The 17,365-nt window shown below is 35.7% G+C and overlaps 1 protein-coding gene across 8 annotated transcripts in view; it reads left to right on the forward strand.

The window, feature by feature from the left end:
* Positions 1-1,709: 1,709 nt before the first annotated feature.
* The window catches only part of LOC123704177 (protein daughterless), a 48,490-nt gene continuing 32,834 nt past the window's right edge, over positions 1,710-17,365 (forward strand). For 5 of the 8 annotated variants that reach the window (XM_045652486.1, XM_045652485.1, XM_045652484.1 and 2 more), the window contains exons 1-2: positions 1,718-1,931; positions 10,938-11,627. In XM_045652486.1, the coding sequence (XP_045508442.1) occupies positions 11,109-11,627 (519 nt within the window). In that variant the 5' untranslated portion in view covers positions 1,718-1,931; positions 10,938-11,108. Of the gene's footprint in view, positions 1,932-10,937; positions 11,628-17,365 lie in introns of all 8 variants that reach the window. The other 3 variants (XM_045652481.1, XM_045652482.1, XM_045652483.1) reach the window with 3 other exon arrangements.

The following is a 17,365-nucleotide window of genomic DNA, read 5'->3' on the forward strand; positions in this document are numbered from 1 at the left end:
TGTTCATTGTTCAGAATTTGAACACACTTTTTATCAGATGTTTTAGTTAATAATAAATTGTAGGTAATTTAAAATTGTGCGGTATTTGGCTTGTTGGTGTCCATTTTTGATAAGATGTTTTAAACTAAATATGTTATAACGTCGGTCGTCAAAAATTAGCACAATATTTTTTACGACCGACCGACGACGATTTTTTTTTTTTAGAAAATTTTTGTTATTTGTACTTCGTACATTGTAATTGACTACAAAACAGTTTTCAAAGCTTTTCCTTCAAGCAACATCACAATTCCCAACCCACGCAAGTTCGTACTTATTCTCTCAAAAGGTATACTTTTGCAACATTTTTCGTATATACTTTACTCCCATTGGTCCATCCGTGATGTTGTATTATAGTCTTATAGACTTCTCCTATAAATGCTCTATCAAAAACAAAAGGTGCCATAGGAACCAGCACTTCCTGATATTAGCGCAACACTGCAGCCACATGAAAGGATCATATCAGATTGTGAAGAATTGTTAATTTAAACTACAAATTAAGATAACCTTTTAGTTGAATGGACATTCAATAATTATTCATCACGTATATCACAAGCTTGATTTTGAAAATACTATTAAAACTTATCCAATTTATAAGACTGACTTTTTGTTAGTTTTCCACAATGTTTCTTTGTGCTCATATATCAACGTGTACGTGATATTTTTATTTAATGAATAAGATTAAGTGACGTGAGTATCGTCACGTATATTGATCTATTTTGCGTTACTGTTAAATCAATTTATTGAAGAGTAAAATAAGCTATCAAAAGAATTTTGAATCGAGACACTCGAGTGCAGTGTCAAGAAGTTTAAAATTTTATTTAATTTTGCGTAATATTTTTAATAATAATGCTACATATATATCTTTGGAAATAGCTTTTCTTTTGACTGACTGTTTAACCTCACGCATTGCCAAAAAGTCTGTTGCTATCGTAAACGCAAACAATTTTTAGTGTTTCCTTCAAATTTACTCATTCATAGTCATATTACCTATATTGTTACAATTCTTTAACTATCTTCAACTAATAAGTTCTGTTACAATATTATAATCTAACGTAAAACTGACTACGTAGTAGGTAGTTAAAAGAAAAAACTGTAAAAATAACCACAAATAGCACTCCAACGTAAGTATTATATAGTTTGTAAAAACCATTTCAATGTTTACTACAAGTCCGTAGATCGCGAAGCTCCGCTGAAAATAAAAAAGTTGTTTGAAACTTTAACCTCATTATTGTTACGTTGTGCGCCGAAGCGGCAACGTCGCCCGCGCTCGAGGGTTGCCTGCCGCGAGAGAGCTTTGTGTGCTCAAAGTTAGGGAAATTTAATAAAATACGAACTACAAAGTACACTATCAATATGTCTGTATAATCATAGGTTCAGAAAGATTGTAGCACTGTGCTAATTAATTGTTTTATCTTGTGCTGATTATAATAGTTATCACTATTAGTGAAGATAATAATAGATTCGACTAGGTATAACAAAACTCAAAACTTTCCAATTTTTCTGGTATCTTTTCAAATGCAATTGATAACGAAATAATAATTTACATTAAGAATTTAACTGATTTGTTGATTTGTTCGTTCTCTCATCGTAGAATTTGAACATAAAGTTGGGAAAATGATAACACGGCTGGCAACTCGAGCACGAAGTGAGCGGCGGTCGCCAGTTGGCCATGGGTTTTCATTGACAGCGGATGTCATTACGCGCGCCGTTTCGCGCCAATTTTGAAAAGTTTTTTTATAAAAGTGTTGTGTTAACGTGATACACTTGTGTGTTTGTTTGGTTGTCTATGGTAAGAATAGTGCTGTGAATGGTGTATATCCAGGATATATAAATACGTTGTGGATTATTGTACGTCTGTACTCTGTATTTTAATAATTCTAAATAGCGGCACGGTGAGTTCGTAGCGTGAAAATAACTTTAGATAGCCAACGTTTAGAAAAGTTTTGTAAAAAAAGGAAAAAATATTGTAAAATATTTTCGCGCTCTTCATAATTAATTCATTTTTGTTAATTTATTGATAGTTGATACTGTGATTTTAAACACGCGTGATGATTCAATAATGATTAGATTTCCTTTGATGGATCAAATTATAAGTATAATTTGCGATCATTACTTTACATTTAACAAAGTAATTTATGATACACTATTAATGTGCGCATCTTATGCAACATAATATCTTATGAATGTTACTAAATAAAACAATATTATTTTATAAAAAAAATGAACGTAAAACAAAAAGTTCAGTAGCTTTCAATATAATAATAATTGAATAACATCCGATTTTATTCATATATTTGAGCCTGTGGATGGAGAATTTGAACTAATGATTACAAAGGATTCAGTCTCTGGACCGTTTATAACAACTTTTTAACCATTAATTTAACTTTTCGCATTTTGTCGGCAATAAATCTGACGCCAACTTATCCGATAACTTTCCGCAGTGGTCCCGTGGTTACGGCTTAAGGCATTTTAGGTGAATAGGAAATGTAGGAAACGTAAAGATATACGAATGAATTAAATTTTGTTGGTAAATTTAACCGATATAAAAAAGCGAATAATTCATGAAACAATATTGGTTGAAGATAATATATTTATCTGCACCGCATCCTTCAAATAAAATTACTGCATGGAAGGACATACCTACTAAAAATATTATAATTGTTTTCTATGAATGCTTTGAAGGACCAAATACATAACCGAAGGACCTATTTGACAGAATATGAACAATATCAATTTATTTTTGTTCCAGTTCATTCTGTATATGTATCTTTCCGTCACTTTATAACATACGAATAAATTTTGACATAAATGTTGTAAATTATTGTCACTACATGGCATTAACCCAATAAGGTGGACACACCTATGGCTGTTTAATGAGATTATGAGATATAATGAGTTGCATAACCACCTGTTGGATGTGAGCCGCACATTGTTTTTAAATCAATGACGTAGTTTTATAAGCTAGGTTATCGTGGAATAACATTGATTATACATATACCCGCTGCGGAATTAGAAACAGTTGTAGCAATTCAATTAAATGAGGTTTGATGTGAGGCAACTATGGAGTTTCTTGCCGATTCTTCTCCATAGATACTGCTTTCCGAATCGGTGGTAAATGTTAAAAATATGTATTGACGTTTCAAAAGTGCTTCTCGAAGAAGTCTAATTGAATAAATAAATGTTTGAGTTTGAGTTTGAGTTTGAACAAAGATTATTTGAAGGTAATTAAAGATGAGATTTTGCGCTGAAGAACTGAAAAATTACATGTTATGACAAACAATTTCTGATATTACACGTTCCACAATGACTGAAATGCCTAACGAGGTTATTTTTTTGCATTTATCGTCCTATAGAAATGTTTACAAATGCTTTTTTGTATCACAAAGAAACGGTCCATTCAGTCATAAAACGTGTTGAGATTACGCTACTATTTGATGTAGTACATCTGTGTGGAGACCAGTTAAGTACCATAACCCTGGTGACACCAAAAATACAGGGCAAGATTGTACCCAATGTGCTGACTCAAGAATTAGAAAGGACACAATAGTACAATTTCTTTGTTACAATTAAGTCGGCTCGCGCCACGTCAGCCGCACAGGGCGAATGAATATTTTATTAGATCGCGAATAAAAATCGATTGCGTACAAGATACCTAATTACAGAGCTGGAGGAATTGCAGCCGCTATTAGAAGCACATAAATTGGTAGCTGCAAAGAAAGTCTGTATTATTTGCCTCATATTACGTGCGCTTTTATTTGATTTACGTAGGGTTTGTATCATTTGAAATGAAATGATGTGTAATTTTTACATATTGTCCTCAGAATTTACTACTTCAATAGAAAATAGATTTGAACTATCTTATAAAGTGTAGCGTGAAACGTGTTTAGCCATTAATTTGGCTTAGCAATATTTTATCCATGACCTAAACTCTTATAATAAGCCGAAGTACCTCGCTATAGATAAATAGACTGATGATGACCGAACAGACGTTAATCATCAATGAGTTTGCGAATATGACCCAGTTCGCACAATAGCAAGTACATATATAACAGACGCCGTTTCAGTACGTTTAAAAGCATTATTGCATTCAATAAAACTATGACTAGGTATTTATTTGCAGAAAACTTCCGATAATTCCAATATTCATATATTGACGATTTTCTTGATTTTCCTCGAAACCTGAATTGGCTTAGTAGACGAGTATCCGCTGGGAATCGAATCTGGTATTGTTTGGTGATCGGTAAAATCGTCTGTTTGTAAGATGGACGAGCCGTGAATAGTAAGCGCAGCTAATGCCTTATTGATGTCCACCTTGTTCCCAGAATTGGGAAATTGCGGATTATAATATTTATTTATTCGACTAGACTTCCTTTATAAGTTATAACTGCTTTAGAATCATCCAAATACAGAAAAAAAAAGAAGAATAATGAGAAGATCTGGTAAATCTATAGTTGCTTGTGTTCTATTTGAAAATAGTGATTCTATTTTTCCTTCGTCGTATTATATTGGCCAGGAAGGTCCACTTATATGAGTTGTGCAGAAACGTTAAATTAATTATCATAATAATATATCGCTTATCATGAATTTAACCTCATCGTATATCTACAAACTTCGTACAAACCTATATTGTATTGTTGAAAAGATATCCTCCGATCTCACGAACGATAAGATATTCTTCTGTTTTGGTACTATGTACTTCTAAATCAATGAAGCAATAACGCATTTTTAGCTGCATTCAATAAATGGCTCGCATATGCCTGTGATAAGGTTAAATGCCAGAATCAAAATATGTGGGTTAAACATTTTGAGCACTTCTTGTCAAATGTTTTTAAGTAAATATTAAAGGTATAGGTCCCCTTTTTGTGAAATTAAAGGGAAAGTGCAATTACCCCCTTACCGGATGGCCTTACACAATGCGGGTGTCGGGTTCAATTCCCGTAAGGTGACACGAGCAGTTCGTGAGACATCCGTTATGCGACATCCGTTTTGATTTGTGACCTTACAGGTAATCAGCTTAAACTTGAATGGTTGATGTATTGAATAATTTTTCGGGACGCGTGGGAGACCTTCAGTGTCACTATGTTCACAAAAGAATTTTTCATTGAAAGCTGATATCTATTTTGTCATCATTTTTGAACTTCTTATTCTGTCTTCGTACAAATACTTCTTAATTCTTAACATATTTTATTTGTACCGGGCTCATTGTAAGGCCAGGAGACTCGCCAGTTTTTTTAAGAAAAAAAAATAGTTACAAAGTAGTCAATAGCAATCACGACCAATGTCTAGGGAACGCGGAAAACTTTTCTCCTCGTACCGCAAGCGATTGTAATGCAGCCAGCGGGCGCATACATGATTCATCCCGCGAACCCCGCGGATTCCTGCATTAATCGTGTCCTCAGTGAACGGCTATCTCACATCTCATTGACGCACCGGAATACAAATGTGTTGGCAGTTACACTCTTGTGCTATCGTTTTCTATACTTTTTTTGACGTGCATCGTGCTAGTGGATATTTTTTGCCATTAGGACATGCCAGTTGCCAGTTGCCAATTTCAATTATGATTGGCCAGGAATGGATAAGTGGGCAGAATATGCTGTATTTACCTTAGATTACGTATACTCACTTACTGCTGGTAAAATAGAAATTATACCATGGATATGAGCTATCACAGCTAATAATAATCAAGGAGTAAATAATAATCGTCTTGTAAGATTCCTGAAACTGGGGAGAAATTGAATGCAATACACATTGATTATCACCACTATAATCATTATCTTAGCTGATGGCTTATTTCAAAATACTTTATCCGAAAATTTAAACAAATTAACACTTTAATAAAATAAATTTAACAGAAGATCGCGTTATCTCATTTGGTCTGTGACCGTCGTGGGAAGCTATAAAACAATCAATTTCCATGGTTCACGCATTGCAGATGGAATATTACCGTTCGGTCGTTAGTGTATATAGTTTAGTATGCAGGAATGCGGTGCACGGCGAGTGATTGCGGCGACGTACTGTCTGCTGGCCGCTGTAGGCCGGCGTCGTACGCGCGGCCCACTGCTTGCGAGTAGCGGTGACGGTGGTGCTTGTAGGCTGCAGGATTAGGTTCATGACGTCCGCGTCCGTAATGCGATTGTTACAAGCGTTTTTGTGACAGAGTTGTTTAGTTGGTTTCGGAAGTTATTTTATTTTTATGTACAGCTAACTTTTGCTTTAATTTTAGGAATGTTGTGTTAAATGATTATATTTCTCGAGTTAAATGTTAATTTGGGGTGTTTTGGTTAGTACGATTCCGCATGACTGCGACTCTTCTTAGATAGAATACCCGAAAGCGTTTATAAAATTCCACAAAGCCACTTAAACTTGGCCCCCCCACAAGCGGTCGGTGCGGTGAGCCGTCGCGCGTGTGTCTGCCCTTACCGCTGTGCACTCGCAATAAGTGAATAATCAGCGGAATGCGCTTTGTTGCACGACATCTCATATTTGCTTCAGAGAAATATTATGTAGTATTCGTTTTCATTGATAAATATAGAACATTTTTTGTGCGGATACTGTTATTATGTATAGGTAAGATCGAGTTCCAATCGCGTAGAGTAAGAAATTACCTGCAAGTGCTTAATTTTTATAGAATTAATTGACCTCACAATAAAATTATTTAAATACTCCTGTAATAACTAGTTATGTTTATCAATTTCGATGGCTAAATGGCCAGGCTACGAATAAGTACATAGTAACTACGTATTCGTAAGTGGATAAGTAGGTACATACTTGATAGGCAAACGAAGGACATTTCCTACGGAAGATTTTTGCTCTCATGTTAAAAACTACATTAATATATTTTATAATTAATGACATCAATTCGATCTCCGATCAAGTAGAAGGAAAACCAACGAAGCATATAAACATGTGTATCGTCTGTGCGAACTACGCGTCACATTAGTTTATGGCACAAACAGAGCTATAAACTGTTAGTGTGTTATGTCAACAATACTGTCTGGTCTGGTGTGTGGAGGCGCGGATGGATCCTGTGTTGTGATTGCCAGCAGCTGATCGGGGCGGGGTGGGTGACCTTGACCGCGGCGCCACCTGTCACTCGCCGACAACCACCGATGGCTTTTGGAACACGTGTTTTTGGGAAAGCGTTTGGCGACCGCTTTAGTGGCTCTGCTCGAATGGATCTATCGTTAAGAATTATTATGCCTATAGCTTGTTTGTGTAGTCGTTGGTAGCCATATTGTTGAACATGTTCATGATGTATATATGTCGATAATGATAGGTTCAGCTAGAATGCTAGATGAAGACTATGAAAATATGAAGACTAACGTTTCTTTGAAATTGAGAAAGGCAGTCATATTAATAAAAGAATTATCATACCTCTACCCTTTTCCGTAATGTAAATATTATTGTCCTATCCATTGAAAATGTATTCAATAAAATATGTAAACTTACACTAGATAAAATTCCACTCCCCTTGACACAGCTGTCTCGTTTAGTTAAAGGATGCAATTGTTGATTTAAAATATGTACTTTATAGATCCTGGGCACTTTCAACATTATCCGTGATTGAGTAAAAGTTGTCGCATAATGTGACGTGTGGACTGAAGGTACCGCGCTCTCCGCTAAGGGCCGCGGCACGTTAACGGTCCGCCGCAATAAGATGCTAATTAAATCAACTGATTTTAATGAAACGAGCGGCACGAGGAGGTTTCACAAAAAGAACTAAATAAATATAATCATAAATCCGGGTCAGAATCGTAAAGGTGCACGCGACGGGCATCGAACCGGTCGCTGGGCGCAGCTGCCGGGCAGGTGCGCGCCGCTGATGCAATGCGTGTGTGCGTACAGGTCTCGTACCTGTGGCCCTGGGCTGCAGACCAGCGAGGAGATTAGCGAGCAGAACCTAGCTCAGTTTCTCCTACGTTTGTAAGAGAAAGCCTGAAATATTGAACGTCATTAAGTAATGAGAATTGACTTATCTGGAGTTAAAACAGCTGTAAATATATGTATAATGTAAAATATATATGTTAAAATCTTATTATTGCCTTCGAACCATCTTTTCTTGAGTAACATACGTTTATCGTATTAGTTGGAAGATTCATAATATATTCTACTACCACATGAGCTATCTTCTCAACCAACACACATAACGAAGTAAGCGATCGATTTGATGGTCAATAGTTATCACCACACCTCCGTCACAAGTGCACATACAAAACGCATCCCTCTGAAACGGTGGGTAACAGTATCCTCGGTTTTTGCGCGTTTGGGCGCGCCCCGGGACCACCCGCGCCGTAACCCTACCCGCCACCTACCACGACGATCACTACACAGTACCCACATAGCTGTGTTGTCATCGTTGCGACTTGCGATCATTATTACTAAATATCGTTGGAAAAGACTTCAATAACAAAAGACAAAGAATAAATTTATTTGTACATCCAGCACTTCTGTTTGAATTCGTATTCAATAACAGCTGTTGTTATCTTAATAAAATCAAAACAAAACTGCTGTAGGTACTTCTACCTGATCCGTTATTCTTAAAAATAATGAGAAGTAATGCTATATTTTTCTAGCGATACCTTGTTTAAAATATATTAGTGTATGTTATGATAGAAAACAAGCTGCATTATTGAAACATTTACTATTTATTAATAAAGCAGCGCAAGCGCAGCCGCGCGGCCACTTACATCTGGTCACTACAAAATGAAAATAATTTCATTTATACCTTCACAATTAAATGCCTATAAAATAATCAGTCAAGTATCCAGGTATGCGTCAGCTCAGTAATCTAAACAATTTTACCTCTTCGCGAGCAAGTAGCAACGTTCACATATAAGGTAACTCGCGCTATTGACATTTTTTCCTCAATTAAGATAAAAAGTACTGCATGTAATTAGTGGCCACATTATCGATGTACTAAAATTTTATGTGTGTCGAAATTAAGTGACGTTAATTACTTATTTAAAATGAATAAATTTTATAATAATAAAAAGTGTGAAGTCCCGTGTCCCCGTAGTGGGGTAAGGGTCAGATGCATTATGCATACATCTGTTTCACTGATCGATTTTCTTTAGGGACAAGTAGGTAATCAGCCTTCTGTGTCCTACCAGACCGAGACATTTTTTTTTCTTCGTCTCCATCGGGAATCGAACCCAGGACCCCTCGGTTCTACGCTCACGCGTCAACCACTGTACCAAGGAGTTGCTTATACTATTCCTCTTCAATCTAGCCATAATAAGTATTATATAATAGTGTCTTCACGGATAAAGTGAATATCGAATTTGGGGAATCAAGTGTCGTTGTTGTGTTATCGATACAGTTAAAAATAGAGTATATTCTTCAATATAATGTAGTTTCTTGTAAAAAGAAACCATATAATGACCTTACCGGGTGTTCTTTCTGGGAAACATTTGGCGAGCGTGGCGTGTATCATACAAAACTTGAACTTTTGAGTGATATTTATTTTATTCATATTATGATGTATTTGCATGAATTGCAAATTATAAAATAATCGTAGAACGTATATAAAGATGCTGTTATTTACGATAGTTTCACTTATATACTTAGTATATACAAAATTAGAATATCGTAACTCACATTGCAATACGATACATCCAATATCAATAATAATATGTAAAATATAAATTAAATTACCTTTTATTTTTAAAAATTTACTCTAGAAGTTTTGTGGAAAAAGAAAAGTTGTAGCGTTAAAATAAAATTGACGTTTTTACCGACTTTATGTAATTTAATTTCTTAGCATTTATTTATTCCGTTTTTCACTAAAAGTAGTTATAGGTATCATGTACATGTGGTTTTTATTTGTTGCTTTCATCACTCGGCAACATTTAAAAATCAGCTGTTCCATCCCATATAAATACATTGACAAAGAAAGTGTCGACGCTACCTGCTTTCTCTTTGTCCCCGATTCGATTCCCAGGACGCTAGAGTTACGGGACGGGGGTGCAAGGTGTTAAATACTTACCTGAAAGTACGTAATGCATTAAAGTAGTTATTATTTTTTATTTGTCGTGATTTCAACCGTGAGCGCTTTTGAAGTGAGAAATTTCATCTGTGTTATACCTTGTTTGATATAACCACTTAATAAAATATGGATTACATTATTTCAAAACATTTCCGAAATTAAACCGCTTTTTACATACGAAAAGAAAGATACGTGATATGTGACGACAGCCCATCACACATCACATCACACAGATCACAACACGTATCCAACCTGATGTTTTTTCTCGGTTCTTATTTGCACACTTTTTAACCGACTTCAAAAAAAGGAGGAGGTTATCAATTCGGCCGGTATGTTTTTTTTTTATATGTATGTACACCGATTACTCCGAGGTTTCTGAACCGATCTACGTGATTCTTTTTTTGTTCGATGCGGGATGGTGTCGAATTGATCCCATAAAAATTTTATTCGGATAGGCCCAGTAGTTTTTATTTTATGGGCATTTTTGCAAGTGCAAGTTTGAAGTCGGTTGTTTTTAACGCAGTAATCACTTGTATATTTTATCAACCGTTTAAATTTAGAGCAACGAAAATTAAAATATACATCAAATTATAAAAGTGAGAATACTCTTGAAACAATTTTGTTTAACAATAAACTTATAATTATAACACTGGGCGAGACTAATAGACGGTTGATGTTTACATTTATAAGAGATCGAGATTTGACTTTGAAGTGCTATTTTTAACATCACATAGTAGTTGCGACTACGTAGACGTTTAGATTCATCGATTTACACTTAAATTTATTTTAAAACACCCCATCGCATACTTTAGAAAAAAACGTGAATTAACTAAGATTATTTCCACGACGAACTCCAACCACTGTCGCTAGTTAATAATAAAATCATGATTGATCTAATCATTTGTTTCATTAGGTTACTTCAAATTCATTGAACTTTAGGAGTGTATATCCAAACTTTAGATCTGTGATATAAATAAGTTATTAACACAGTGCAACACGAAATACAACGAACGAACAGTGAACATAAAACAAACAAAATGTGCAAGTGAACACGTAATAATGTCAAAGTGTAAACACAAAGGGGATGGCTCTACGAAATGACGTCATGGAGTCCAACTTCCTGCCCGCGGACACGCCGCCGATGACTGACATCGCGTTCCAGCCGAAAACGGACTTGGCCATCGAATACTTTAACACTTTCAACCAAATATGCGAGAACTACCGCGACGACAGGCAAGCGGACGGCCTACGAGCCGTAGACGCGCTACGCGGTGCGCCCGATCAGCTACGCGGGCACTATGATGCGCTACGGTCGCCGTCAGATCACCTACGCGCCCCCGCGGACGGCGTGCGCGCGTCGTCTGACTCGCTGCGGCTGTCGTCGGACACGCTACGTGTTTCCTCAGAAATATTGGACGGTAGCCGCGAGTTTATAAGCACAGACTTTCAAAAAACAGAGTTTAGTGACAAAGTGTTTTTGGGAAAGGACGAGCAAGTGTTTCAGTTCGGACAACCGGACGCCTCAGCGTTATTAAGGCATCGCGCGAGGCGGAGGTACAATGAGGAGCATGGCCTGCCTACAGCCACCAGTCAGGAGAGCGGGGTAAGTTGAAAGCAGCTATGCTGTAGTCATAGTTTTCATTCTCCGGGTTTATAAACCAATACACATCTTACAGAGTGTTGCGATTATGATTGTTCAAATCACGCAAAAGTAAATTAATTATAATGAATTCTTAGCATTATTAATTATTCTCAGTAATCCATCGAGCGCTGATAATGCCCGCAATGGGCAACAATGTGACCGCGTACCGTCTAGCTATCGGCGGTTATTTCTGTCTGTTTACGTTAATAATATAATTAGAAGCACTAATTCGGTGGCTCGTGGGCGGAGCGGCCGCCTTGGTGTGACTCGCGACAACACGTAGATGTGCAAACGTCGCGAGATTACATATTAGGGATGTCGTAGTCTGCACATAAAGACTGAACACTGTACTGCATTTAGATTTAGGTAGATAGTCACGTGTAAGCGTACTCTTACGTGGGGGAATAGATGAGTTCATGAGTGCATTTGCCAAATTTCGCAAATTCTTTGTCATTAATATCATAATGACATTCAAGGCCTTTTCCAATAGCGGGCGTGTTATGTGTTCCTCGATTAATGTCTACTTAATTCTTAGTAGTAACTATAGCTTAAAAGTTTTCAAGAATTTAACTTACGACCTAACACGTGTATTGTATATTTGTCTATCTATTCCGCTAATGGCTAGCAATAATAAGCAGTGTAAGATGTAACAGAAGCCGGCGGGTTCGCGGGAACCGAGCGTCGCTAATGGATCTCGTAACTGGATATATTCGGAATTAAATCGATCAACGATACCTTTGTACGGGAGCCGTTGTTGAGAAACTCTTGTTTTTTCCTTGTATTAAAGTAGACGATATTATAAGATACTTTACCTGTGAGAAAAGTTCGAGTTTCTATTAATAAAGGATCGTTACTGCGTATTCTTTATCATTGGCAATAACTTGACGCTCGCATTCTCTCGCATAGACCTTACTTTATCCGTTCCCATTCTAATTTTCCTCTATTTTGCATTCATCAATTATGATTGACAAAAAGTTACCGTTCGTAATTCTTACATCCATAATTTGCAATTCAGAATTGATAAAAATCATTCAGAGGCTCATTACAGAATCGTATCAAACAGACCAGATCTTAAATATTTTTTGATTTGCAATATAGACGTTGTTTCCAATTTGATAGAAGAAAACATGACTATTTCCCAGTTCATAATTAATCGTAAGTAAATTAATTATAATATCGTAAACGTGTCAAAAAATTAATTTGACAAGTATCAATGTTAGTTTCCCACGAAACCGCGAGCGAATAGAAACGATATCAAGTGTCACACAAAATATATTGTCCATCGTTGGAGACTCGGTGAGCTCACGTGGGAACGGCGATGGCCCACGAGACATGCTGTCTCACCAGCCACTAGAACTGGCTAATAACTTGATTTTAACACGTATTATACAGACTCGTTTATACTAAATATAAGTTTCATATATTGTAATATTGACATGATGTTAAAAGAGCAACTATGGAGTTTCTTGCCGATTCTTCTCCATAGATACTGCTTTCCGAATCGGTGGTAAATGTTAAAAATACTAACCTATGTAATGACGATTCGAAAGTGCTACTAAATAGTAGTCTAATTGAATAAATGAATGTTTGGGTTTGAGTTTAAATACGTTTGATTTCTATTATCTGTGGATTTTCATGTTCCATTGATATGATTTTTTTGAGTAAAACCCTTCAATGATTATGTATTTAGATACGTTTGGATTCGCTCTGGATTGTTTTGTAATTCGCATGTAAATTAAACTGGAAATATGAAATCAATTGAAAGTTTCAAGTAGAAGTATTCCATTTCTACTACTTACTTTTTTAATTTATACATACACTTTATTTCTTGCTTAATCTTTTTCGGAAGTAATGCTACTCTTACATTCATGGTGATGTTCTGTGAAGAAATTATCCCCGGATTTTAACCCAATTTTTCATAACATTCTCGAACGAACTTATTTAAACAATATTTAATGTGAACGATTATTATTGTCAATGAAACCGATATAGGTAATTTGAATAAATTAGGACCAAATAATAAAAAAATATAGCAGACACAAAAATCAATGGAATAACATTATAAATTTTATTTGACCAGATGTCAGGCGTGCTCTCAAAATCCAGTTTGAATGATATCGATTTAATGCGATATTATGTTTCAAACGGAATATAAATGAGATGATATGTTATTTAACGAGTATAAAAATACACAGTGACATAATCGTGGAGAATAAAATCGTGCATAATCCTCCTCGTAGATAGTTAGACGCGCTTATTGGGTGCAAGACACGAGTGGGCGCGGGCTACACTGCTCTCTACAGTCTACAGGCTACAGCTACGAAGCTATTCTGTGAAACATTACTGAATCTCATGAGCCCTCCTCGCAATGGGCAGCGTTGGACGAGTAAATGTGTATGATTGGCCGTCTTTGTACATGTTTATTCGTAATCACCGTGATGGAGGCAAACATCAACGATTTGATGGACAAACACTGCCCATTGTGAAAAGGGGCCATCACTTTTTTGGACGGTGCAGCCATTTCGTCACAAGATATTGACAGGACAGCAGATTTAGCGCATAATATGATACAGTCATGTTGATAAAGCTCAGCTGCAAACATGTTTACTGCGAAATCCCCCAATCGAAACGAGATCAAGTAGTTATTGTTTTGTTTTGTCGAACGATTTTGTTTCTATATGCGATACAACAGTGTCGTCGCTTCAACTGATAAACGTAATCATAGAAAGTTTATAGGATTACAATTAATTTCTTAGTAAACATAGATTAGATGATTATATCGAATTTTAAATACAGTTGTATCAGGTGTGTGTTGATTGATATCAAATGATAGTGCGGAGAAGAATTTACTTAAATTATTTATTGTTGGTTATGCCCTTTTAAAGTTATTAGAGATTACCATAATGTTTTGGTATTCGAATTTTATTAAATATGTTTTTTATACTCGCTACTATATGGAAATAAAATATAATAAGATTAACAATATATTCCTATAGCGTTAAATAGCTAAAGTTACAGGAAACGAGGAAGTGCATGTAAATCAAGTGTCGAGAGATATGTGCTATAATTGTAACGCACAGTGCGTAATCGATAGATACAGTGTGATACATGTAGGAAGCTATTCATCGGCGCAAATTATATTGGACCAACTAATGATATGACATCATCCGATTGTGTATTGCTCATTAGAAATCGATATTTTATCTAATTTAAATTAATATAATTTATTGCATAAATTATCACACATTTGATATAGGTAATTTTTGTCAAGTGTCTATGATAAAATGAAACAAGAAAATGTTAATAATATACTTCGTAGAAAAGGAGTCGCGCAATTTTTTGGGGATATTCTGTTAAAAGATAATTACTGTCTGATTTCTTACTTAGGTAAAGTTATAATGCACACGATCCTGAATGGGATGGCATTGTTCATAATAAATAACCAGTTTAAATAAAACGATATTTTGAGGTTTGTTTAACCGCTGTCTCCAGTGACGTAGGGCGCGGTAGGAACTGGGCAGGAAATAGTGCGCGGGCGTCGTCACGGGCACCGCGGGAGCGCCGCGCCGGATATGTGATTCATGCGTGTTATTGTTTTTTAAACGACGCTCTTCTTTCTTAACTGTGTGCCTTCTGTATGTGTCGCTTTCTTTGAACGAATGATCTTTAGTCTTTACCAATCAGTGTATTTGAATTGATAACTAATAGGTGGATAGTCAAGGTCCGTGGTGGCAATTGGAAAAGGGAGTATTTTATTAGTTCATGTGTTGTTCTAATCCATAAGCTACATCATTGCCGAGTAATATCAAAATCCGTTCAGTGGGTTTTGCGTGAATGAGTAACAAACATCCATCCAAGCTCACCAACTTTCGCGGGAACCGAGCCGAGTTCGGACTTCGGAGTCGTTCGGGGAATTTTATGTTGTTTTTTATAGCGCTCCGAGATAACTAGCGTGACGTCAAAGTTTAATTGGAAATTGTGAAGTACTGATCGCGATCGTTACAGACTTTGTTGTTTTAAAATGATAGAAAAACAGATTTTATGTGAGGTCCCATTTCTACTACAGGGTGGATGCATTTTACATATGTTTAAACTAGTGGTAAATGTTCATAACAGATAACTATAAATTTGTTATGTTGTTACACAAGAAGCATATGAGTCAGGAATTAAATTAGAGAATGCCCTGACTTACCTAATTTCTTGATCCTCTACGTTTAATTTACATCATACTTTATATTGCTTCCGGACAGTTGTATTATGTTATTCCGGACATTTCTCACAGAACAACCAACGTTTCCTTACGGACACAAGTCGTTACACAGTGTAGGGTCATTAGCTCGACCCAATAATAAAGTAGATCGGTAAAGCAGATGTCAAGTGCTCCAGTCAGGAATTTGCGACGACTTGATATCAAACTTTTTATCAAACGTTTAATTTAAATTAATTTGTGACAAATTATTTGAATTTTGTTCGACGTCCGAGTCGATTATGGCAAACTTGTGCAATATTTTGTATGATTATATTTAGGGATTAGACTGGCCAATAAGGATTTAAATTGGCCAAGTATGTAAGCGTTGTACTAAGCCGTTTGCCCGCAGCCTTATGTAGCGCCACATTACATACAGTACCGTGCTTACTAATTGATACAATATAATAATTATTATTCATAAATTAATCGTCATTATGAAAAATGTTCACATTTATAATACGAATTCAAACTCAAACATAAAACTCAAACATTTATTTATTCAATTTGACGTCTTCTAGAAGCACTTTTGAAACGTCATTATATATTTTTAACATTTACCATTGGACATTAAATCACGTCAATAAAAAAATGTCAACCGCCAATGCGATGGTGTTATGTGAATGAATGAAGCGTTTTACACGTAAATGACTTGTATGAATTTTTGTAGGTACATAGTTTCAAATATCTTTAAAATTGTTTGACTTAATATGTAATTGTATTATAGCATTTGATAACGCGTTTTGTTTGTATTTAAACATTTCCAATCAGATTAAACGGTTCAATGTTACATGTATTAGCTAATAAATTGCAACTCACGTTTCGTAAAATATACTGATTTATACTTTGCTATTTTATCAACGAAAAAAGTAGATAATATGATAACTTAAAAAAATAAATAATTTCACTAATCATCAAATGGATCAATGTTGTTGTTCCTTGAATTAGTTTATGAAGAACCTTCGTACATTTAAGGTTATTTTAATAACTTGTAAAATTGAGTTGTCGTGTGTGTGTTGGCCAGCAGTGTACAGTAATAATAAGTGCAATTAGCTCTCGTTGAACCGATTTCCTGTGCAAGTCTACGTGTGTAATGTATTCAGACATGGTATGAAACCCCTAACACGACTGGTGACGATAAATTAACTGTAGTTGTAACAATAATTTCTCAACTAAAGTGAGAGTGGTGCAGGCCGCCTACTTCCCACAGCTAAAGCATGAATTTTGTAAAATTGAACATGAATTTTTGTGTAAAGAAATAAATATGTGAGGAATACGTTTCATTTATTTTAGCACATTAACGAATCACAGCACGACTCATGTGTGGACTGCAAACTGAATTTCTTAAATGATTGAACATTCAGGCACATATTAAACATAGAAAAATTGAAATTTTGATAACAATGGATTGAATCATGTTTCAGCAATCCATGATCCGACCAAATTGTCGCAG

Source organism: Colias croceus, chromosome 28 (assembly GCF_905220415.1).
Source record: "Colias croceus chromosome 28, ilColCroc2.1".
Taxonomy (NCBI): Eukaryota; Metazoa; Arthropoda; class Insecta; order Lepidoptera; family Pieridae; genus Colias; species Colias croceus.